At 41.3% G+C, this 26,277-nt stretch overlaps 1 protein-coding gene across 5 annotated transcripts in view; it reads right to left on the bottom strand.

The window, feature by feature from the left end:
- Positions 1–570: 570 nt before the first annotated feature.
- HEATR3 (HEAT repeat containing 3) overlaps positions 571–26,277 on the bottom strand; it is a 56,492-nt gene continuing 30,785 nt past the window's right edge. For 2 of the 5 annotated variants that reach the window (XM_034672656.1, XM_034672657.1), the window contains exons 14-15: positions 24,240–24,416; positions 20,317–21,139 (exon numbers count right to left, since the gene is read on the bottom strand). In XM_034672656.1, the coding sequence (XP_034528547.1) occupies positions 21,017–21,139; positions 24,240–24,416 (300 nt within the window). In that variant the 3' untranslated portion in view covers positions 20,317–21,016. Of the gene's footprint in view, positions 822–11,498; positions 14,539–16,447; positions 16,577–20,316; positions 21,140–24,239; positions 24,417–26,277 lie in introns of those variants that run through there. The other 3 variants (XR_004629120.1, XR_004629119.1, XR_004629118.1) reach the window with 3 other exon arrangements.

Raw genomic sequence — 26,277 nt, 5'->3', positions numbered from 1 at the left:
GTGTCTTTGCCATCCATTCATACATTCATTCATTCATTCCACCACTCATTTAACACCGGGGCACAAAGAGGATTAAGTCAGGGGACTTGGTCACAATCCAGTGGTCCATGGGTGTGTGCTTGTGTTTTCTAGTTAATACATGTCATTGTAGCCAAATCTTTTTCCCCTTGGCTGAAATGCAAGCACCTGGATGACAGGCTGGAGGGATCTATAACTCAAATGGGGCACCTGGGAGCCCCTGGAGCAGAATGTCCTAATGGCACATCTTTGGACTCCTAAGTGGTAAGAAGGAGGAAAGAAGAATGATCAGGGAGAATCTAGCTCAACAGATTACAAAGAACAAAGAGTGCAGGCCCCTCCTGTCCCTACTTATAACAGTGCTGTGGACCCATTAGTAAGCACTCCCGTTCTAAAATTGTTCGAATCCATTTTATTGTGATCACGCAGTTGAGAAAATCTGAGACTGCAGTGCAAGATTATGTTCATCTATAATACTACATGACCTATGGCTCATTTCCCCAAATCACTGTGAATTAAATATCTTACTATTAAGTATGAGAGACCCCAAAATAATGTTCTCTTATTTTAATTTCTTTTGTAGCCATTCCAACTCATAAAATATGCAAGCAAGAAAAAACGGAAAGTGCATAGGAAAGTTTCTTGAGGGGCACCTCGGTGGCTCAGTCGGTTAAGTGTCTGACTCTTGATTTCAGCTCAGGTCATGGTCTCAGGGTCAGGAGATCAAGTCCTACGTTGGGCTCCAGGTTGGGCGCAGAGCCAGCTTAAGATTCTCTCTCTCCCTCTGCCTCTGCCCCCCACCTCTAAAAAAAGAAAGAAAAGAAAAAGAAAGAAAGAAAGTTTCTTGAAACCTCCCTGTGGAGCTGGACCAGCGTTTACATAATACCACATAATGGATTCCCAGGGATGGGGAGGGTGGGTCAAACAATTTCACTCATTAAAAGTCACACACACGTTTGGAAAAATCTCAACTTCAAGCATCCATTTGAATTACAACACAAAGAATCTGTGTTTCTCAGATTGATAAAGGTTAAACAGTTTCATAATACCTAGTGCTGGTGAGGATATGGGAGAAACTAGTCTTGTTCACGGTCTGTGGAAGGATAAAGTGGAGAAAAAGCTTTGGAGGACTATTTTGGTCTTATATCTATCAAATTTGAAATGTGTATATCCTTTGACCCAGTGTATTAGCCACCTCCAGCTGTCGTAACTGAACACCACGGACTCGGTGGCTTCAACAACAGAAATGTATTGTCTCCCTGTTCTGGAGGCTAGAAGTCCAAGATCAAGGTAGTCAAGGTTGGATTCCGGTGAAACCTCTCTTCCTGGCTTGAAGGTGGCATCTTTTCCCTGTGTGCTTACATGTGCACGTGCAGAAAGAGAGAGAAGTCAGGTGTGTCTTCCCCTTCTTAAAAGAAGAGCGGTCATATTGGGTTCGGGCTCTAACCTATGACCTCATTTAACCTCAATTACCACCCTAAAGGCCCTGGCTCCAAAGAGAGTCACGTTGGGGGTTAGAGCTTCAACATATGAATGGGGGGGGGCTCACAAATATGGTCGACAGCAGACAGCATAGCTACTTTTAGAAATTTATCTTGGGGCGCCTGGGTGGCACAGCGGTTAAGTGTCTGCCTTTGGCTCAGGGCGTGATCCTGGCGTTATGGGATCGAGCCCCACATCAGGCTCCTCTGATATGAGCCTGCTTCTTCCTCTCCCACTCCCCCTGCTTGTGTTCCCTCTCTCGCTGGCTGTCTCTATCTCTGTCAAATAAATAAATAAAATCTTTAAAAAAAAAAAAAAGAAATTTATCTTGTAAGTTTGCATATGTGTGCAAAGATCTTTGAATAAGAATATTTAAAGTTGCTTTGTCTGCAGTAGCCAACATAAACCTCCATCAAGAGGGGGCTAGTGAAACAAATTAAGGTACAGTCAATAAAATACTATGCACCTGTTAAAATGAATGAACCGGCACTAAACACATTGATAGAGAAATCACTAAAATGTATCAGTTAAGAGGAAAAAAGCAAGGTGAAGAGCAGTGTGTGGAATATGATCCAATTTCTACTAAAAAAACAAACCCTTAAGCACCAATATTTTCTTTAAGGATTTCTAAGAAACCACTGACAGTCATTAGCTCAGAGGAGTGGACTTGGAGCATGGGAGAAGCCCTTGTTCCTTCTAGCCTTCCGAGCTGTGTGTACTTAGCCCACTGTCCCTGCTGTGTGGAGATAAGTTACTTCTGTTCAAAAACTGTAAATTTCACAGAGCAAAAACATCACCATCGTAACCATTGAAAAATGTCTGATTCAGTGGTACTTAGGACTTTCACAATGTTATGCAACGATCACCTCTATCAAGTTTTAAACATTTTCATCACCCCAGGTGGGCAGGTAGTCCTCATTCTCCCCTCCCCCAGCCCTTGGCAACCACTAATCTGCTTTCTATCTCTATGGATTTACCTATCGGGATGTTTCATATAAATAGAATCATACAATATGTGGCCTTTTTTTCTCGTTTCTTTCGCTTAGGATGATGTTTTCTTTTTCTTTTTTTTTTAAGATTTATTTATTTGAGAGAGAGAGAGAGAGAGAGAGCATGAGTGCTCTCATGGGAGCGGAAGAGGGAGAGAGAGAATCTCAAGCTGACTCCCTGCCAATCACAGAGCCTGACACGGGGCTGATCCCACGACCCCAAGATCACGACCCCGAGATCGCAACCTGAGCGGAAACCTGAGTCAGATGCTCAACTGACTGAACCACCCAGGTGCCCTCTCTTTTTTCTTTTTTTTTTTAAAGTAGGCTCCATGCCCAACATGGGAATCGAACACACGACCCTGAGATCAAGAGTCTTACGCTCTACCACCCGCGCCAGCCAGGCGCCCCTAGGGTCATGTTTTTGAGGTTCATCAATGTTGTAGCATGTATCCCTTTTTATGGCTGTATGAATATACCACATTTAGTTTTTTCATTCATCCGTTAATGAACATTAACGGATGAATAATGACCATTTGGGTTGTTTCCTTGTCACTATTGTGAATAATGCTGCTATGAATATTTGTGTACAAGTTTTTATTTGAATACCTGTTTTCAGTACTTCTGGGTAAATACCTGGGAGTGGGATTGCTGGCTCATTGGGTAATTCTATGTGTTATTTTTTGAGAATGAATGTTGGTTTTCCTTGTGTTTAAATATTTAATTTTATGCCATAAATGGAACGGTATAGGACAGGTTCTTTAAAGATCTTTTAGTACAGTCTCCAGAATAAATGGACATTGACAATGGACATGATTTATCTAAATTAAAATAGTAACTTGGATGGAACAATATATTTTGCCTTAGGACCTAGTAGATGTCTTGTATAAAATGGACATTCCAATGTTCTTGCTATTGAAAACAGTGTATCTTAAAAGGATATAAGCATTCTTCTGCTAACACTAGGCTCCTTAGACAAAACACAATGCAATAAGTAGTAATTATTCTAATTTTAGAGATATTGTTGGTTCATTCAAAAAATAACTGCTGACCACTTCTCACCCATTAGGATTGTTTTATGAAGAACAGTGAAGTTAACAAATGTTGTCAAAGATGTGAAGAAACTGCAACTTTTGTGCACTGTTGGTGGGAAGGTAAGGGGGTGCAGATGCCATGGAAAACAGTATGGAGGTTCCTCAAGAAATTAAAAATATACCTACCCTATGATCCCACAAGTCCATTTCTGAGTATCTACCCAAAAGAACTGCAATCAGACACTTGATTATACATATACATGCTCAGACCACCATTATTCACAGCCAAGAGGTAGAAAAGACCCAAGTGTCCATCAACAGATGAATGGATAAACAAAATGTGGTGTGTAGGGGCGCCTGGGGGGCTCAGCCGTTAAGCGTCTGCCTTTGGCTCAGGTCATGATCCCAGGGGCCTGGGACCAAGCCCCACATCAGGCTCCCTGCTCGGTGGGAGGTCTGCTTCTCCCTCTCTCACTCCCCCTGCTTGTGCCCCCTCTCTCACTGTCTCTCTCTGTCAAATAAATAAATAAAATCTTTTTTTAAAAAATGTGGTATCTCTCTATAGTTAGAGAGACAGAGATAGAGACAGCTATATGGAAAAATATACATTACACACACACACACACACACACACACAAATGGAATAATATTCAGCCTCAAAAAGGAAACTCTGGGGCACCTGGGTGGCTCAGGTGGTTTAGCACCTGACTCTTGGTTTTGGCTCAGATCATGATCTCGGGATCATGAGATCAAGGCCCGAGCCTGGCTGCGCGCTCCGCAGGGAGTCTGCTTCGGATTCCCTTCCTCTCCCTCTGCCCCTCCCACTGTGCCCGCGCGCGTGCTCTCTCTCTCTCCGTGTCTAAAATAAATACATCTTTAAGAGAAAAAAGGGAAGGAAACTCTGACACATGCTAAGACACGAATGAACCTTGAAGACATGGTGTTAAATGATATAAGCCAGTCACAAACAACAATATCATACGATTCTATGATTCCACTTACACCTGGAGGTACCTGGAGTAGTTAAATTCGTAGAGGCAGAGAGGAGAATGGTAGTTGCCAGGGTCAGGGGGTGGGGGTGGGGGGGGAAGTTAATGTTTAATGGGGACAGAGTTTCAGTTGGGGAAAACGAAAAAAGTCCCTGAGGTAGATGATGGGGATAGTTGCACAACAACGGGAATTTCCTCGATGCTACTGAACCATACACTTCAAAAAGGTTAAAACAGCAAATCTATGTTATGCGTATTTTACCACAGAGAAAGGAACACACACATACACACAAAAGTAAATAAAAAGGACTACTGAAAAAAATTAACTATTGAGCGGCTACGAAGGGCACTGAGGATATAGCAGCCAACAAAACATAGAAAACACAGTCCCTGCCTTTATAGAGCTTACTATCTAGTAGGGAAGACAATGACAAATAAGAATTCAATACGCAGGGGCACCTGGGTGGCTCAGTCGGTTGTGTGACCCCCTCGTGATTTTGGCTCAGGTCATGATCTCAGCGTCAGGAGATCGAGCCCCACATCGGGCTCTGCACTCAGCACGAGTCTACTTCTCCCTCTCCCTCGGCTTCTCCCTACCACCTGTGCTCTCACTCGCTCAAAGAAGTAAAATCTGTTAAAAAAAATCAATATGTACGCATATGTACGTGCACACACACTCAGATCCACATACATATGTATCTTTATAAAATCAGTTTCTATTTAAAATACAGCTGTGCATTTTTTTCTGTAATTGTCTTTTCACTCCACCACCTTAGACATCTCTCAGCGTTAGCCCATGTGACTACTCGCCTCCTTTTTTAACTCTGTACAGAACTGCACACGAAACCATACCATAGTGACTTAGCCATACCGCTGTGAGAGGGACATTTCCGTAGTTTGCAATCTTTTGCTGGTATAAACAATACTCCGAGGCAGATCTTCAGAAAAGCACATGTCATTCTACTTCTTAAAGGCAGGTCTTTTAAAAACAACTCTAATTTTACTTTTTAGATTAACCCCCCCGACTTATCCAGGCAATCATCAAGGTAATCCCCCTTGACTGATGCACAAATGGAGGGACAGTTTGGATAAGTGAGTTCTTATATACATATATATATTTTTATGCCTGTTGTCTCTCCTAAATGAAAACATTGTTTTTCAAACCAGGCTGTATTGCTCTGATTTTCCAGTATCTCATTTCATCTCATTCCTGTTAAGTGACAATTTAGCAATTGCCCTATCAGCTGCAATTTCACATGTAGTTCAGCAAGAATTTCCATCCACACACTCATAGATTAGATCTTGAAACTTAGCCTTGAAGTTAGTTGTTTGGACCACAGAACCCAAACCCGGGCATCTGCGGGTTTTGAGTTTTAGGCTGAAAGATCTCCCTCTTGAATTTGCTTCCCGTGTAACTGGCAGTGACGTGGCAAACGGGGGAGTGCCATCCTATTTTTCCACTAGAATTTAACAAGTTGCTTTCCCAGTTCAAACAACTATTTTGTTCTGATCCCGAGTAGAGCGAAGTATCATGTAATCTAGCATCAAATTAATTTCTCCTAGAGATGTAAACTGACCTAAGCAATTTTTGATATCCGCAGAAGGAAACTGGTTTGATAAATGGAAATGAGAATTGTCCTCCTAAGGCAAGAAATCTAAGATAATCGCCTTGCACATTAACTAACATTATTCCACCAGTATGGCTAATGCCTAAAGCTATTACATGCCCAGATTACAAATTTATGAATTTACAAATCTTACACACACATACACAATCCCCCCCCCAAAACACAACTTTAATATGTCTTGTGTTGCTCTGGGTTCTTTCAGCAGACACTGAGCCAAGGTGTCAAGGGCAAGCAGTTCATATAGCTGGTGATCCCCAGAGACACCAGTGGGGAGAGGGGAAATCAGATAAGGAAGGGAGGGCAGCGGCAAAGTTTTGTTTTCAAGAAGGGTCCCAGCATGAGTAACTGACTTAATCCTGCTGGAGAACTCTGGGCCTTCAGAGTCTCCCCATGGAGCGGGTAAGAGTGCTGGGTATTTATACACTTCTTCCTGCCAGTCATTGATGGAGGGATTTTGGTAGGGTGGGGTTGGGGTGGGGAATTTCATCCATTCCTTATACTTCCCAGCTGTCATGCTGTGGCCAAGGGGGACCCAGGAGCCAAAGAAAGTCCTCAGGCCAGGAAATTCAGAGACTGGCAGCTGGAAGTTGGGCCGATGTGCACCAAGGTGGTAAGGATGAGGGTAGATGTGCGCGAGACAGCATCGCCACCTCTTTCTTCCTGAAATGTCTAAGTGGCGTCTTTTTTTCTTTTTCCTCCAGAATGTATTCGGCTGTCCATGTTATTACACATATCACAGACACTCACAGGTCTTTAATTCTCTGCAGGGACTCTGCAAGCACCCACCCTCCAAACACACACACACATACACACATCCCGCAGCCAGGGAGGGACAGTGACTCCCTCACCTCTCATCTCCCGCAGGAAAGAGCGTGGTGAGCACTACAGAACAGGTGGCTTCCAGATGCCCAGTTCTCTCTAAAGCCCTCCTTAAAAATCTAGAACACAGGAAGCGTCTCAGGTTTCTGGTTGTCATTTTTCTTTCCAAATGTTAAGAGAAGAAATTTGGGCCAATTTATGGAATTAAAAATACAACGTTCTCAATGTATATGTCAAATGGTGTTAAGTACTAAAAAAGAAAAATACAGCAGAGAAAGGGGGTATATATATGTTTTTTTCTTTTTACCCTTTAGTGATTCAAATTCTAGGATCTGGTGCACAGTCACACAAGTACTTGAATACTCAACATCGCCTGGAACAGCAAAAGACTAGAAACAATCTAGACATCCGTTTACGTAAGAAACATTCATGTGTCTCACAAATATTAACTCACGCCTCGACAACAAACCTGTTTAGTGGCATGGTCATTATTCATTATTCCCTTTTTCAGATATGAAAACGGAGGCATAGAAATTAAGTCATTTGTCCACATTTACTCAGTGAGGAAGGGGTAGAATCAGGATTTGAACCCACAGTGTCTGGCTCCAGAGTCTAATCTCTTGGGCTGGATGCATGACCGCCTCCTTCTCTAAGGGAGAACTAATTAAATTACAGTTCCACCCCTTTCAGTGGAATTCTATGGAGTGGCTGAAAAGAATGGGGGCAGTTCTGTACATGTTGATATGGAAAGACCACTAAGATTTTAACTGACAACATCAAAGTATGGAACAGTATGAAGAGTAAGCTACCACTTGCATCCCAAATGGGAGAACGCCACATATATGTGTTTTGTTATGCAAAGACCATTGCCGGAAGGACTCATGCAAAACCAGTAGGGGCACTTTTCATGGGAGGAAATGGAAGACACAAAAACTTTTCACGGGTTTTTTCTGGCATTGCTTTAATTGTTTATCATACACATGTAATACCTGTTTTATAATACGTAAGTTAAATATAACTTTAAAAAATTGAAAGGAACTATAACTTCTTTTACGATTTTATTTATTTATTTGAGAGAGAGAGAGATAGCAAGAGATAGCATGAGTAGGGGGAGGGCAGAGGGAGGGGGAGAAGCAGGTTCCCCACTGAGTGGGGCTCTATTCCAGGACCCCGGGATCATGACCTGAGCAGAAGGCAGACGCTTAACCTTAGACTGAGCCACCCAGGCGCCCCAGAATTTCTTTTAATAGAGCAATGGAAAATGTCATGTTTTGAATTTTCCAGAACTTACTTTACCTTATAATTCAAAGTGAAAGAGCAAAAGTGAAAAGCTCCATATCTTTCATATGGCTTTAAATTTAGGGGAAGGGGGTAGTTTATTAAGTTATTTTATCAAACTGTGAAATCCATTAAATTCATGTGCAAATTTTAGTGAAAATAATTGAATATGGTTTATTTCATTAGAGTATGTAATGTTTTAAAGATTGTGACAGGAATACTTGGGTAGCTCAGTCAGTTAAGTGTCTGCCTTCAGCTCAGGTCATGATCCCAGGGTCCTGGGATTGAGTCCCGCATCAGGTTCCTTGCTCAGCAGGGAGCCTGCTTCTCCCTCTGACTGCTGCTCCCCCTGCTTATGCTCTCTCCCTCTGACAAATAAATAAAATCTTTTTTAAAAAATTAAAAAAATAAAAAATTTTCATTTCTTCCTGTTTTACTTGAATAACTTTGCCTTTTATGTTAAATAAACTCAAGAAATTGGTCCCTATAAATGAGAGTAGCAAAGTGTTTTTCCTGATTTCATACTAAATGGAAGTAATTAAAGAAGCTCCTTTATTCAAAAAGAATTAGTTCTTTTCATGGACAGGCACACATCACTGAAAATGTTAAAAATTTAGGGCAGCTGTGTTCTCAAAATTAGGATTCCTATATAAGATTAGGGAGGATAAAAATATACGTAAGCAAATATTGGAAACCACTTGCTTATAATTTCTCATTCTGCATAGAAAAAGGATAACTCAAGTTAATTCTGTTGATCAAAATAAGAAAATGCTCAATTATGCGGGCCGAAATAGTTTCAATTAAAGATATAAATTTCTCTAATAGGGCAAAATTTGAGAATCTTCTACTATATAAAGACATAACGTTTTTTTTGGTTAGATAGTAAAACTAAGGTGAACTTGTTTATTTTATTTTTTTAAAAGATTTTATTTAGGGGCGCCTGGGTGGCTCAGTTGAATAAGTATCTGCCTACGGCTCAGGTCACGATCTTGGGGACCTGGGATCGAGCCCTGAGTCGGGCTCCCTGCTCAGTGAGGAGTCTGCTCTCTCTCTCTCTCTCACTGCTCCCTGCCCCCCAACTTGTGTTCTCTTTCTCTCTCAAATAAGTAAAAATAAAAATCTTAAAATTTTTTTAAAATTTGTTTGAGAGAGACAGAGTGGGAGAGAGAGTATGAGCTGGGGGAGGGGCAGAAGGAGAAGCAGGCTCCTGAGGCCCCTGGGATCATGACCTGAGCTGAAGGCAGACGCTTAACTGACTGAGCCACCCAGGTGCCCCATAAGGCGATTTTTTTTTTTTTTTAAACTAAGGTGAACTTTTAAGTGGAAAAGGGGACAAGATAAAAAGCGCATGACCCAAGACCTGGAAACTCTCAATGCTTCTTACCAACAGAAATAGTAAATGGGCTTCAAGGTATAAAAGGAAAAAGGCCAACATCTTTAAAAAAGAAATTAAAATTTCCGAGGGAAATGCCTCCTCAACTCAAACACAGGTATGTTCCACCTAACTTGGTCCTGAGTTTCCCATCTCAAGAAATAGACCATTATTTGATTAGTTCCGGAAGCTCTAAACCAGGTGCCCTCCTGGGATTTTCTTTTGCTCTATTCTCCACATCCAATGCATCACCCATTCATTCATCTATTTGCTGAGAGTAAACGAGCTATTGTGACTCCATCCCTCAGTTGCTCTTTGTCTCTTTTCACCCTTGACATACCCCCCCAAAGACTCTCTCCCCAACAGCTTCACTTCCCCACCTCACGCACTCCCCATCCACGTCCCTAAATCGGTGGACCTTCTTCATCTCTCCTCTTAGCGGACCTTAACCCACATTCCACATTATTGGCCCCATCCACCATCTGCAAGCATTCCCTGACCTTTCACTTGTCTGGATTTTCTCCGATCTCCCAGGTCATTCCTTCTGTGTTTCCCTTCCGGTTCATCCTCCAACCAGGCCACCAAATACTCGATTTCTCCAAAGCTTGGTCTCAGTCCTCCTTCTGTTCCCTTTTTACCTCTTTCTAGACTAGCAGTTCTCAGAGGGTGTTCCACAGAATCTTTCAGGGGTCCCACAAGATCAACGCTATTTTTGCAACAATACTGAAATGTGACTTGCATTTTTCACTGTGTTGACACATTGGCCTGTGGGCACAAAAGCAATGGCTCGTAAAAACTGCAGGTAGCTCCTGTGAATCAAGGCACTGACACCATCCTGTACCGATAGTCATTGTGTTCTTCCCTATCATGTACTTACAGAAACAAGAGCTGCACTTAAGAAGGTGCTTGATGGGGACACCTGGGTGGCTCAGTCAGTTGAGTGTCTGCCTTCAACTCAGGTCATGATCCCAGGGTCCTGGATCGAGTCCCACATTGGGCTCCCTGCTCAGCAGAGAGCCTGCTTCTCCCTCTGCCCCTTCTCCCACTTATTCTCCCAATCTCTCTCTCTCAAATAAAAAAAATCTTAAAAAAAAAAAAGAATGTGCTTAATGTTGTATATTAAGTATACTGAAATTTTTTTAAAAATGCATTTGATGAATTAGTAAAAATATTGAATTTCATTAAATCTTGACTCTTGAACATATCTCTTTCCATATAGGTAGCAGTTATTCTAGCACGTTTAATAAAAAGACTATTATTTCTTTATTGAATTAATTTGGCACCTTAGTGGAAAAGCAATTGGCCATATAATTATGTATGGGTCTATTTCTGGACTTTCAAGTTTGTTCTTCCGATTCCTATGTCTTGCTTCAATCACTATAGTTTTACACTAAGTCTTAAAATCAGGTAGTATAAGTTCTCCAAATTTGTTCACCTTTTAGAAAGCTGTTTTGGGTCAGACAGCTAAGCGTCTGCCTTCAGTTCAGGTCATGATCCCAGGGTCCTGGGATCAAGTCCTACACCGGGCTTCTTGCTCAGCTGGGAGCCTGCTTTTCCTTTGCCTGGGGCTCCCCCTGCTAGTGCTCTCTTTTTCTCTCTCTCTCTCTCCCTCTCTCTGACAAATAAATACAATCTTAAAAATAAATAAAATAAAAAGCTGTTTTGGCTATTCTAAATCCTTTGCATTTCCACATAAATTTTAGATTCAGCTTGTCAATTTCCACAGAAAAGCTTGCTGAGATTTTGACTGGGATTGCCTTGACTCCATAGACCAATCTGGGAGAAATGTCACCTTCCAATCCACGTACATGGTATATTTCTCCATTCATTTAGGTTTTAATTTCCTTCAACAATGTTTTGTAGTTTTCAATGTACATGTACTGTATATCTTTTTTTTTTAAGATGTATTTATTTATTTTAGAGAGTTGGGGAGAGGGGCAGAGGGGGAGAAAGAATCCTTGAAGCTGACTCCCTGTTGAGCACGGAGTCCAAGACCAGGCAGCGGAGGCGGGGGGAGAGGGCCCAATCCCAGGACCCTGAGGTCATGACCGGAGCTGAAATCAAGAAATCAAGAGCCAGCCACTTAACCATCTAAGCCACCAGGCACCCCTATACTGTCTATCTCCCATAAACTGATTCCTATATACATTTTTGAATGCTAACATAAATACGATGGTTATCTGAATTTCTATTTGGATTCTTCCTTGCTAATATATAGAAATATAATTCACTTTGGTATATTGATCCTGAATCCTGTGATCTTGCTAAATTTACTAATCCTAGTAGCCTTTTGTATGCTTTGAAGGACTTTCTACATATGTGTCAACTGCAAACAAAGGCAGTCTCATTTCTTCCTTGCTGGTACTCCGTCCTTTAGTCTTACTTTTTTTTTTCTTTTTTTTGCTTTATTACACTGGTTAGGATTTCCAATATGATATTGGATAAAAGTAGTCAGAGTGAAAATACTTGCCATGCTTCTGATCTCAGGCAAAAATAATTCAGCCTTTCACTGTTAAGTACGATGCTGGCTGTAGGTTTTTTGTAGACGTTCTTTAAAAGGTTGAAAAAATCTCCTTCTATTCCTAGTTTGCTAAGAGTGTTAGATTTTTGTCAAATGCTTTTTCTGCATGTATTAATAGGGTCATACGGTTTCCGCATCCATTCTGTGCAAGTAACAGAAAATGTGAATCAACTGGTTTAAACCATAATGACTTTTTTATCTCATAAAAAAATCCAATGAAGGGGGTGGTTAACTCCCTTCTGGGGCTGAAAGATGGCTCCAGCATCACTGTTTCTGCATTCAATCTGTTGCAATATGTTGTTATGATTGAAGTATAGGAGGAAAATCTGGACTCACACAGATATGATTAATACAAGCCAATCACAGTAATTCCATTCCCGTTATCAGTGGTAGAAGTAAGGTATTTGGCCCAATTCTGGCCGCTGATAATGTGAGGATACAGCAGACTGGCTGCATGTTGACCAATCCGGCTCCCGTTTTGGGGCACAGACTAAGACTACATTTCTCAGCCTCTTATGCTGTTAGGGCACGGTGGGGAACTGGTTTTGGCTAATGGAATGTGGGCAGAAATAAGAGTGGCCACTTTGGAGCTTGGCCCTAAAATTTCAAGTGAGATCCTTGCGTCACTCTCTTCTATTCACCCATAAGGCTAAAAGGACTGGACTCCAATATCATGGAAGCATGTAAAAGAAGGATCCTAGATCTTCAAGAGAGAGCTACCCAACTTGCATGGAACTGTGATGTGAGTGGGAAATAAATTTTTATTATGTTAAGCCACTTGGTAATCAAGACTGTTTGTTATAGCTATAACATTAAGCACGCTGACTGATACAGAGAGATCTGCTTCTGGGTGTTCAGCCCCTAAAGAGACAGAAAAGGAGGGCGCCTGGGTGGCTCAGTCAGTTAAGCATCTGCCTTTGGCTCAGGTCATGATCCCAGGGTTCTAGGATCGAGCCATATGAGGGGCTCCCTGCTCAGCAGGGAATCTGCTTCTCCCTCTCTCTCTGCCCCTCCCCCCACTCATGCTCTCTCTCTCTCTCTCTCTCTCTCAAATAAATAATAAATCTTTTAAAAAAGAGAGAGATAGAAAGAGACAAGGCGGAGAAAGTCCCCTTTCTGGCTCTGGACCCTACTGTCTCTAGACGTCTTCTAACCATAAAAGGGAGCTAACCCGTGTGCTGAAGAAGGCAGAGCAAAAATGTGGGAAGAGACTGGATATCTGAGGATGCCAATGAGCTGCTAAATCAACCAGCCCTCTCGCCGGATTTTATGTGAGATAGTAAGCTCATTACAATTTCAGACAGTGGATCTACATTTTCTGTTGTTTGCACTCAAAAACATCTTATCTGATATTTAACAAATCAAAAACTCATCAGTTTTCCCCAGGCCTGCTCCTCTTCTGGAGTTTCCGATTTTGGTAAATGGTAACACCATCCAACAAGTTATGTAAGCCAGAAACCTGACTCACCCTTGACGCTTCCCTCCATCTCACTGTTTTCCCCCTTGTATCTAATCCATTACCACCTGCTGTTGTATCTTTCTACTTCATCAACACCACACTGATCAGAACCAACACCATCTATCTCCCAAGCCACCCCAGTAACCTCCTGGCTGGTCCACCTGCTTCTCCTCTGGCTCACCTCTAATCTTTTCTTCACATCGCAGCCAGAGTAGAGGTTTCCAAAATTTTTGTCTGATCATATCATCCCTCCTCGCTATCCCTCTCTGTTAAAAAATACTTGAGGGGGGGTGCACCTGGGTGGCACAGCGGTTAAGCGTCTGCCTTTGGCTCAGGGCGTGATCCCAGCGTTCTGGGATCGAGCCCCACATCAGGCTCCTCTGCTATGAGCCTGCTTCTTCCTCTCCCACTCCCCCTGCTTGTGTTCCCTCTCTCGCCGGCTGTCTCTATCTCTGTCGAATAAATAAATAAAATTTAAAAAAAAAAATACTCGAGGGACTTCATTTTCCCATCGCTTGTAGGATAAAGATGTAACATCTTAAAAAACCCTGTAAGTCTGGCCCCCACCTGCTTCACTGGTCACACCTTGCAATGAACACCCACTACACGGGAGCGTCTACTGGCCCCTCATCCTTTTCTCACTCTCTCTGGCCCCAGGATCTTTGCATATGCAGCTCCCTCTTCCTGGAAACAATACTCCCTGCTTCTTCCCCTAGTTAACTGCTTCTGTCACTTCTCCAAGAAGTCTTTTCTGGTCTCCAGTGTGGCCTCATAGCTTCGTGTACCCTCTTTGTAACACTTGTCACTTGTAATTTTACATAGATTCTGTCTCCTACTAGCCCCTAAGCTCTATAAGACAAGGACCATATTTGCTTACCTTGGTGTCCTCAATAGCTAGCAGGATGCCCAGCACACAGGAGCTTCAATAAATGTGATCACGAATGAAGTGCTATATGAAGAAAGGGAAATATATGGTACAAGATGCTCTGAGTGTCTAGAACACCGACCCGTGATCTTGTCTAAATGATTAGAGAAAGTTTCCGTATGGGAATTACTGATTGAATTGAGGTTGTTTTTTTTTTTTTTTTTTTAAGATTTTAAGTAATCTCTACATCCAATATGGGGTTTGAACTCAGAACTCCGAGATCAAGAGTCACATGCTCTACTGACTAAGCCAGCCGTGTATCCCTGAACTGAGTTCTGAAGGATGAATAGGAGTTAACTAGATGAAGTGGGAAAAGAAACCCAGCAATGGGTATGCACATGCATGTGATGCAAAGGAGCGTGACATGCTCAAGCCACTGAATAAAGGGCAGAACGGCTGACGATACCGACTGAGGCAGAGAGCAGAGCGGGAGACCAGAGGGCCAAGCAGAACCAGACTACGCAAGGAGTCGTGGGTTGGATAAATGTATCATTTAAGTTCGAAACTGGAGCACTTGCTTTTTCAGCCTTTTACATATTAGTTTCTTAAGTTTTCATTTTCATATCATTTCAAATAATGAGAAGTTGCCAAGAACAGTTCAGAGAAGTCCCATGTACCCTTTCCCAATTTACTATTTGTTTACGTTTTGCCTATGTGCTTTATTATTCTCTCTACATTTATATATAAATGTTTTGTTTTTTTTCTGAATCATTGGAGAGAAAGAGACATCCTGTCTCTTTACAAGGATATTCTCTTCCATAAATAGTGATCAAATCAGGGAATCGAATGTTGATAAATCATGGTTACCTAGTCCACTTTGCAAATTCAACTTGGTCAGCTATCTGTTTTGTCCAATATAGCTGTTTCTATCCTGGTCCCACACCCAATCCTGGATCTCACACTGTTCCATCAATTCATTTTGATATTTATCCAGGGTCGTCTTGGCAGTCAAAGAGTGCTGTCGATAATTATGCTGGGCTAACAGGCACAAATCTGGACTCTATCAGGCAAACCTGGCCCAGGGGTCATGCTACTTGCAGGATATGGCAAGGATTTTAAATTTTATATCTTGTGGGTAATGAGAACCACTGAAGTAATTGAGCATAAAAGCGAGGAAGAAACTTGAGTAAGTTCATGTTTTAAAAAGACTACTTTCACTCCATTGTGAAGAAAATATAACATGGGGGCAATATTTGTATAATAAATAAACACTGAGTGAATAAAGACACTTGTTAAGAAACAACTCCATCTAGAATTGCTCAGAACACTTTCTGACTTAAAGCTTGAAAAGTAACCAACCACGATACAAAATTGCAATCTCTGATGTCCATGCATGAATCAAAAAAACCCATCAACATTCTGAACCCTGATGCAGAGTGCAGGTATGCACACCTGGTGGTTATCCACCAGGGTGCTTGGTTGGCTCAGTCAGTAGAGCATGCAACTCTTTTTTTTTTTTCTTTAAATATTTTATTTATTTGAAAGAGAGAGAGAGAGAGCGCACTATCTGGCTGAGGGGCAGAAGGAGAAGCAGGCTCCCCACTGAGCAGGGAGCCCAACATGGGGCTTGATCCTGGGACTCTGGGATCATGACCCAAGCTAAAGGCAGATGCTTAACCGACTGAGCCACCCAGGCGCCCTGAGCATGCGACTCTTGATCTTGGGAGTTCTAAGTTCAAGCCCCACACTGGGTGTAGAGACTTCAAAATAAAACCTTAAAATATATACACACACCAATTATTTGATACCCCTCCCTTCAAGAAGTGGAACTGAATTTCCCTCTGCCTGATTGTGCACTGGACTCAGTGACTTACAACAAATAAAATGTGGCAGAAGTGACGGTGCGTCAGCTCTGAAACCACCTTTCTCCTCTCTCTCTCTCTCGAATACTGACTCTGGGGGCAGCCAGGTGCTATGTCATGATGACACTCACAGTCAGGAACGGAGGCCTCCTGCCAACAGCCATGTGAGCAAGCCACCTTGGAAGAAATCTTCCAGCCCCGGTCAAGACTTCAGTTGACTGCAACCACGGCCACCGTCTTTACTGCAACCTTGTGAGACCCTGAGGAAGAACCACCCAGTTAAGCTGCTCCTCAACTCCTGACCCAAACAAACCGAGAGAAAAAACATTTTGTTATTTTAAGCTACCAATTTTGGGGTAATTTGTTACATGAATGATAACGAATGAGGTGCATTTAGTTGAGGAGTCTGTGATTTTCATCAGATTGTCAGTAAAATAATGACCTGAAAAAGGGTAAGAATTACTACTGTAACACAACTACTGGATTTTTAAAAAATCTTTGGTCCTCATCCTATGGTTTCTATGGGTCAATTTTTTATACAAGTTTGGGGTTAGGTCCAACAAATGAGAAGATTCTATTCTCCAAACCACTGGAAGACTCAAAAGAATGTTTTAAAAATGCTGTCATAGGGGTGCCTGGGTGGCTTAGCCAGTTAAGCATCTGACTCTTGGTTTTGAGCTCAGGTCATCTCAGGGTCATGAGATCGAGCCCCCTGTCAGGCTCCACGCTCAGTGGGGAGTCAGCTGGAGATTCTCCTTCCCCCTTTCCCTTTGCCCTTCCCCCCACTTGAGCACTTTCTCTTGCTTTAAAATAAATAAATGAATCTTAAAAAAAAAAAAAAGGAACCAGCTGAGCAAAGCTAACTTTACCCCAACATATCAAACTAAGATCTAAGAGAATATCTAGTAGAAATGAAGTACTTTTTCATTTTCTAAGAAGAAAGTTCTACCATTAGACCTAACCATGATTCTGATATGACAATACATCCATAAATTACTGTTAAAGAAAAAATCCAACTTATAGAACACGATGTTCCCATTACAGAAACAGCGTATTCATATATGTATAGATGGGTATGTCCAGAAAAACTTCTAGAAAGATAGAGTATCAATCAGGGATTTTTCAGCTATAAGCAGCAAAAACTCATCATGGCGATCAAAAAATAAAGTTTATTATAAAATTCTAGGGTAGGTCACAAAATTGATGAGCGGGGAGGAGGTTCCGGGTCTGCAAGTGGACAGGAAATGGCAGACACAGGGCACCAGGGACCCAGGGCAGCCATAGGAAGCTGCCCCAGAAAAGAAGATACCATTTGGCCATGGGCCTCTTGATGCCATCACGAATATGTCAACTAACCCTTGACATGTGCTGCTTCAACAACATTCTAAGTCCTACGGCAGAATCATCCAAAAAAAAACATGAATTTCGTTGGTAACAGGCAATCTATTGGTACCATGGTCTACTTAGAAGACTTCAATCGGGGCAATAATAAGAGAGGATGACAGATGTACTTTTGAAGGGGACAGAAGGTATGGATTAGATAGGTACATGAAATCTGTATTTTATAAAGATAAAATGGCAGAGAAAGGGAGTCTTCTGCCACAGTGGATGTTTAAAATACTGTAAAGCAATTTTACTATTGTTCCTGAAAAGAAAGAATTTCTGGATATTGTGAAGTGATTTCTAAAACTGTTCATGTCCTACATAGTGGTTAAATACAATCAGATATTGGTCCATGCAATTTCAAGGCAGGAAGCAAGCCTACAACAGAACTGGGTAAACAGGACCGCTGAAGAGATAAGGACCCTTCCCTATCTTGACAACTCAAAGGTATTTCTTTGAAAGGCTAAATAAAAGCAAAAGATAAAACTGCAAATAAAGAAATGTAATTAAATGACTGATATTTCAAAATCAATTCTATTTTAAAATGAGTTTCCATCTTAAAGCCCCCCCCCAAAAAAAAAAGTTTAAAAAATGAGAAGTACACCAGTGATTTTTATTTCCTTGGGCACATATGCCATGGTAGGTTGAATACTTGAAAATATCTCCTAAAACAAAGGATCTCACATGACTTCATACTTCAACACTTAAAATAGTGCATATTACTACCGGATTATTCTGGATGAGTCCTCAAGTATATTTAATATTTTCCTATCTTTCCCTGTTGTTTGAATAGCAGAATTAAATATAGCAATGAGCCAAACTATCGATGCCTCAGAGTCTAGAATTTCTGGATTTCTGGATGGCACATTTTCTTCTTCTTCTTTTTAAGAGAGGTGGGGGGAGGGGCAGAGGGAGAGGGAGAAAAAGGATCTTAAGCAGGCTCAATGCCCAGCACAGATCCCAACACAGGGCCCAATCCCACAACTCTGAGATCACGACCTAAGTTCAAGAGGTGGACGTTTAACCAACTGAGCCACCCAGGTGCCCCTAGATGGCACATTTTCAGTGTAAGAATTCACCTTCTATTCCATAGAACTATTCTGAATTCAACAACTGCTTTAGAGGTTGCTTAATAAAACAGAAACTCACTAACACTTATTCATTCCACCAATATTTATCAAGAGCCTACTAACCTTGTGCTAGCACTGGAAATTTTATTCTCCTTGAAAGCAACTATATTCTCTAAAAATCTGAAACAGGGAGAGCTCTGAAACTTTTATTGGAAGAATCTTTCTCTCAAAATCACAATGAGAAACCACTTCACACCTAGCAAGAATCACTGTTATCAAAAACGCAAGAGATACCAAGTGTTGGCGAGGATGTGGGGGTGTAAGTTGGTGCAGCCACTGATGGAAACAGTACGGACATTCCTCAAAAATTAAAAAGAGAACCACCATATGACCCAGCAATTCTGCTTCTGTGTATACATCCAAAGGAGACTAAAACACTACCCCAAAAATACATCTGCACCCCTCATGTTCGTCGCAGCATTTATGATAGCCAAGACATAGAAACAACCTAAGTGCCCATCAGTGGATGAACAAAGAATAAGTAGTGTCTGTACACACACACGCACACACATGCACACACACAATGGAATACTATTCAGCCACAAAGACACAGAAGGAAATCCTGCTATTTCCGACAATGTGTATGGACCTTGAGGACATTATGCTAAGTGAAATAAGTTAGAGAAAATCAAATTGTGTATGATCTCACATATATGGGGAATCAACCAAAAAAGCCAAGCTCATAGGTACAAAGAACATNGAGGGAGATGGCAATATGGGTGAAGGGAGACAAAAGGCACTAACTTTCAGTTATAAGTTAAAGAAGGGACGTAATGTACAGCATTGTGACAACGGTAATATTGTATTGTATATTTGAAAGTTACTAAAAGAGTAAATCTTGAAGGTTCTCACAAGAAAAAAAAACATTTAACTGTGTGAGGTGATGGATGTGAACTAGATGAGAAAGGGAAGTCCCACCCTGGGTACTGGGGCCTTTTTTTTTTTTTTTTAAAGATTTTATTTATTTATTTGACAGAGACAGCCAGCGAGAGAGGGAACACAAGCAGGGGGAGTGGGAGAGGAAGAAGCAGGCTCCCAGCGGAGGAGCCTGATGTGGGGTTCAACCCCAGAACACCGGGATCACGCCCTGAGCCGAAGGCAGACGCTTAACGACTGCACCACCCAGGCGCCCCTGGGTACTGGGCCTTTTAACAGGGCAACTGAGATCAACTGCGGGAAGATTTTCAAATCTTCATCGAATCTTCATCAACTCTTCTGATCAGGCAAACGCATGGACAATGGAGCTGGTCCAGGCCTCCCCCACCCTGCCCCGCCTCTCTGAGGTCCACCAAAATTCCCCCACCCCTTGCTCCAGCTGTCACCCTATTAACGCAAGGGCATTGAGAGTAATGCTGGAGATTCCTGATGTAAGTCTTGTTTTTAATATCTCACGTATAGTTGAAGCGATATCCGTTACCAAGCAAACAACCCAGGAATGGAATAGGGGGTATCTGGTATTTTTTAAAAGACTTTGTAAGACACAAAGCTTTCAATTAAAAAGTTATTTATTAAAAAATATTTCCTTCTCATTCTGATTCCCTATCAAATTAAACACGGAGTGATGTTACAAAGCAGTTAAGTGATCAGCTCCGTTTGTGTAGAGGCTGTCAATGACCTTGTTAACTCCTTAGGATACTCTACGGAATAGTGGAACACAAATTCAACTCATTCACTTCTGCACAAAAGGGAAACATAATTGGTGTACTTCATACCGAAACACTTTTATAAAGCTTGTCTTCGTATTGCAGTTTAGAGATTTAGCTAATATGAAATGACGCTTGCTCGCATCGGCAGTACATATAAAATGATACTTGCTTAAACGAGCATCCAAGCAATGCTTTGGATTCTCCTTTCCTGCAAAATTCAAGGAAAACATGATTGTTTGGAAGGTTCTTTGCTGCTCACAAGGAACCACCCGAGGTTCCTTTCTGTTTCGACTCTTCTGTTTGTGCTGCCAGGGATTAAAACCTGCTGGAAACATAATTTAGAGGATACTAGAAATGTCACAGAGACCCCAAGGCTTACAAGAGTTTCTGACAGGTTTTGAAGTTTTTATAAACTTCAAATTAATCGTCCAGGATACGGGGATTAAAAAATGACTTTTAGGAACACGTACACTCCAAGGAAATACTTTAGTACTCTTCAGCATTGAACACTTGGGCGAGAACTGGTCTCTCTTTCAATGGTTCAAGCAGTCAGTCTTTTCTCAACAGTTTCCTGATAAGCGACAAACCTTCTCAAATTCATCTTCACATTGTCGAGAACGCACAGCTGATCTGGGCTGTATTTACCTCTCCCTTCTTTCCGTATCTGCCAAAAAATCATATGTGATTTGGTATACGTTACTAATTCCTTTAGATAAGAAAGCATTTGATTTGGGGTGTATTCTTTTCCGAACAAAGAGCTGACAGAATTTGGTGAAAGATTTTCGCTTCCCAAGGTAAAAGAATACAGTGTGTGAGAGACCTAAAGATAAATTAAGACTACGCACCTTTTAAAAATGATAGTGACAAGAATGGCTGAATTGTAGACTTTAAAAGAGTAAGTTTTATGGTATGTGAACTAGACTTCACCTCTAGTCTAGAGCAGTGATTCTCAAATTTTAGCGTGCAACAGTATCATCTGGAAGGCTTGTTAAAAAACAGATTGGTGGGTCCACATACCAGTTTCTGATTTTCAGTAGGTCTGGAGGTGGGCCTGGGCATTTGCATTTGTAACAAGTTACCAGGTGATTCTGATGCTACTGATCACAGGGCAATTCTGAGAGCCAGTGTTCTAGAGAAGTTCTTCAGTAAAATGCATTGTATCATACTGAAATGCAACTTGGGGCTAAACATATACCCGACAGTCTTTAATGCAATTGTGGCTTCATTCACAGAAGAACTTCAGATGAAAAACTACAAGCTGCCCTTCTGACTAACAAAGAAATTTCATTAGGGCTTTTTACCTTTGAGAAAAGAAAAACACTTAATTAAACATCATTACCATTGCAATGCATAGTAAGTAGGAGAATCAATCACCAACAGCCCTCCCAGTGGTTAGGGGTTGTTTGCTGGTTCATAGTTTACGTAAGTCCTCTCTGAGCATTTGCTTCTGCAGTCTGAAGACTCAACTACATCTGCTTTCCTTGCAGCTGCAGGGAAACAGGGGGGTATTTTCTCCTTACCAGGCAGACTCCTTTTTCAGATGTTTCAAGGGCCTGCCTGCACCCTTTAAGAACACTGTGGATACCCACCATGTACTGGTATGGAATTATCTCTAGGAGATAGCGTTAAGAGAAAACACACAAAGTGCGGGACTGTGAATGTATTAGGCTACCTTTTGGATAACAAAGGGGGAAAATACTAATGCACATCGGTCTTTACGTGGAGAAATGTCACTCGATTTGGCTACCGATGAGGCAGAAAATAAAATAAAGGGAATAAAACCTTTGACTGCTTAAAGAACAAACATGGGTGAACGGAGGGTCAAAGGCACAAACTTCCAGTTATAAACTAATAAGTCATGGGGATGTAATGGTCATCATTGTGACTCTGATTGTATATTTGGAAATTACTATGAGAGTAGAGCTTAAAAGTTCTCATCGCAAGAAAAAAAAATGCCAACTATGTGTGGTGATGGATTTAACTAAACTTATTGTGGTAATTATATCCCAATATGTACATGTATCAAATCACTATGTTGTACACCTAAAACTAATACAATGTTACATGTCAACTGTATCTCAATTTGAAAAAAAAGCAAAACGCAACCCCAAACAAAAAAACCTACAGGCTTGAACAAAGGGTAACTAAGGGTAGACTATTCCATTGTTTCCCCCAGACTTAAGTTACCTATTGGTGAATCTTTTTTTTTTTTTTAAAGATTTTATTTATTTATTCGACAGAGAGAGAGACAGCCGGCGAGAAAGGGAACACAAGCAGGGGGAGTGGGAGAGGAAGAAGCAGGCTCCCAGCGGAGCAGGGAGCCCGATGTGGGGCTCGATCCCAGGACCTTGGGATCACGACCTGAGCCGACGGCTAAGCCACCCGGCGCCCCCCTATTGGTAAATCTTAACTCAGTAAATGTCAGCCACTAGGATTACATTTTTAAATAGAAGATGCCGAAACGTGAAAACGTTAAGAACAAACCAATACTGATGTCCTTAAACTAGCACTGACTTTAGATGTAATTGCGACGTAGAATGTGCATGGGTCTGTGTTGCTAGTTTTCTAAACAAAACTATTTCTTATTCCTTAAAAAAACTTCAGAGAATTTAAATTACTAGACATACAATCATATTCTCCTAAAAAAATTATCACAGAGTTCTCTCCTTGAAAAATCAATTCTGCATTAGAAGCTTGTTAGATAAAAGAAATGCATACTGGGGGCGCCTGGGTGGCTCAGTCGGCCAAGCTTCCGACTCTAGGTTTCAGCTCAGGGCAAGATCTTAGGGCTGTGAGATCGAGCCCTGCAACCTGCTCCATGCCAGCAGAGCGTCTGCTTGTCCCTCTCCCTCTGCTCCTCCCCCTGATCTCTCTAAAATAAAAAAATTTAAAAAAAAAAGAAATTCATATTGGAGAGCAATAGAAGCTAATTTTCCATCTAAATGTCTATTTTCTTGACAAAGACTGAAAAGCAAATGTTTAATTTGAAATCTAAAAGCACAAAACACAAATATGTTTATTTCTCAAAATGACATAATTTAGAAATGGAAATTTTGTTTGTTGGTTTGTTTGTTTTTTAAGTAAACTCATGCCCAACACGGGTCTTAAACTCATGACCCCAAGATCAAGAGTCACATTCTCCACTGACTAAGACAGCTGGGCACCCCTAGAAATGGAGATTTAGATAACTGGAGAATGGTAAACTTGAACTTGTAGACACAGGATTCAAGGCTGTTTTTTAAATTCCTGCTTGCCTTCCCCTGGCCAGCAAGTTTCTGAAAATACTGTTTGACTCAAAGTTAGCTTTGACGCTTCTGGTAAAGCGAAAAAATAAATAAAAGGGCAAATGAAGGTAGCTACATTCTCTGATAGAGACCAGCCTGGAGTTTGCCCTTTTTTCCAAAGGACCAAAGGGAAATATTCGGAACAGTGAAATCAAGCTGTAATATGTTACCTGTAATGACATAAAAATAAATTTAGAACGTACTCGAAAGTGCTCTGTGGGCCACTGATGGCGGTGCTTCTCCACAAGTTCTATGAGCATTACTGACCTCTTCCAGAAAGAGGACCGTGCCTACACCATTCTGGCCCAAGTCACAGTGATTCAACAGAAAGGCCTGAGCTCTGACTCAGCCAACAAGCATTCTTCAGTTCCGGGGATGAAGCGCTCTATGAATCACGGAGATTGCACGGAGGGAACTACAGACACCCCCTTCTCGCAGGATGGTGAGACCTAAGCATTTCTACGCAAAACAGCTACATACCTTCATTTTGAAGACTGGCTGGAATTCTTTCAGAGCAGATAACAATTTAATCTGAACTGAGGCCCTTTCAGCTTCTTTACCATCTGCAAAAACATCAAAGAGGGCATCCAAGGCTTCTCCTGCCACCACGAGGGAGGGATCTTTGGTGGCAACCTCAAGCAGAAAGCACCCAATGGTCTGGAGACAAGACACACTGTTACTGTCCAATATTCTAACATCGGTTTCCAAAATAAGTACTCACTTTAAATGTGGCAACAATTCACGCATGGTATTTTAAAATTTAGAAATGCCAGAGACAAATTAAAACTTTGAAAGAACTAAAGATTAAAGACTTCACATACATTTATAAATACACCAAGTATAATATCAATAAGATAAATTAAGTATATTACAGTTTATATTTCTAAATAAAATCTATTAAAATTCATAAATGATATATGAAAGATTGGTTTTGGAAATTGAAACTTCCCATCTCCCTCAAAAAGGTTTTCTCCATGGTGTCAAAATACAGATATATATCTGTAACCAAAAAATATGCTTTTAAAATTATATGAAAAAATTATATGAAAAACACTCTAGGACAATTAAAAAAATAAAGAAGGCTTAATCTCTTTCTGACTCCCTATGAGGATCTTTAACACCCATCCATCCTTGGATGCTTAGCTAGCTGATGAACAGGCCATTCCCAATCTGCAAGGAACTGCTCAAGAGTGAACTTACTTTGTTCTGGCTGTTCTGCTTCACCCTTTAGGTCTTAAGGGTGATGTGCACGTCTGGTATTATCGGTGGGAGAGTGGAAATGCTAAGAACAGCGAGTCCAAACTCCAGCTGTGACATAAATAGCAGGCTGACCCTTCGAAAGTCCATTACCCGCTCTGGACCTCAATTTTCTTATCTGAATTTAAGTACTCTAGATAACCTCTAGGATAGTATTTAGAGTTAATAACCTATAATAAAATAGGAAGCGCTCAGTATCACCCATGGAGTTGTCTTATTAAAAAGATTAACCTGAATCTGAATCTGATCTAGCCTTTAGATCTAACTTCCAGTTTGCAGAAAATACAGAGGATAAAAGGAGCAATCTTAAGACCACAAGGAAACAACGAGGCAAATCCAGAAGGTAGGATGCTGTGGGACAACCAACCCCAGGAGCTGAGGAAAAAACAGGTGGTAGTGGAGGTGCCCGGCTGGCTCAGCCGGTAGAGCATGTGACTCCTGATGTCAGGGTCATGAGTTCAGCCCCATGTTAGCAGTAGAGCTTACCTGAAAAAAAAAAAAAGAAAAGGAAAGGAAAGAAAAGGAAAGGAAAGAAAAGAAAAGGAAAGAAAAGGGGAATGGGTCAGCGCAGTGAAGGGTATTAAGGAGGGCACATACTGCACAGCACTGGGTGTCATATGCAAACAATGAATCCTGGAACACTACCTCAAAAGCGAATGAAGTACTGTATGGTGAATAACGTAACATAATAAAAAAAAAAAAAAGAAAGAAAGAAAAAAGAGAAAGAAGAAAAAAAAAAAGGTGGTGGGAGGTAGTGCTGGGGGAGAAGTTTCTAGATTGAGAGAAGCTTTGACGATCCAAAACCAGACATAACGTGTGGACTTGACTTAGATACTGGTTTAAACAAACTATCTGTAAATCGATGTTTTTGGAACTGGAAACACTTGAGGATGGACCATGCAGAAGACTTATTAAACAATGAGGGGGTGCCTTGGGGACTCAGTCGGTTAAGCATCTGCCTTCGGCTCAGGTCTTGATCTCAGGGTCCTGGGACGGGGCCCCTTGTCAGGCTCCCTGCTCAGTGGGGAGTCTGCTTCTCTCTCTCCCGCCCTCTGCTTCCCCCCTCAACCTCCACTCGTGCTCTCTCTCAAATAAATAAAATCTTAAAAAAAAAATAAAACACACCACAGCATATTTAACAATGACAGTTGATTGTATAAGGGTGATAATGGTGGTCATGTAAGAAACTGTCCCTGTTTTTTTTTTTTAAGATTTATTTATTTATTTGAGAAAGAAGGTGGGGGGAAGGGGCAGAGGGAGA

The sequence above is a fragment of the Ailuropoda melanoleuca genome, chromosome 12 (assembly GCF_002007445.2).
Source record: "Ailuropoda melanoleuca isolate Jingjing chromosome 12, ASM200744v2, whole genome shotgun sequence".
Lineage (NCBI taxonomy): Eukaryota > Metazoa > Chordata > Mammalia > Carnivora > Ursidae > Ailuropoda > Ailuropoda melanoleuca.
The sequence above is the reverse complement of the archived record's forward strand: the minus strand, read 5'-3'. Positions and strand labels throughout refer to the sequence as shown.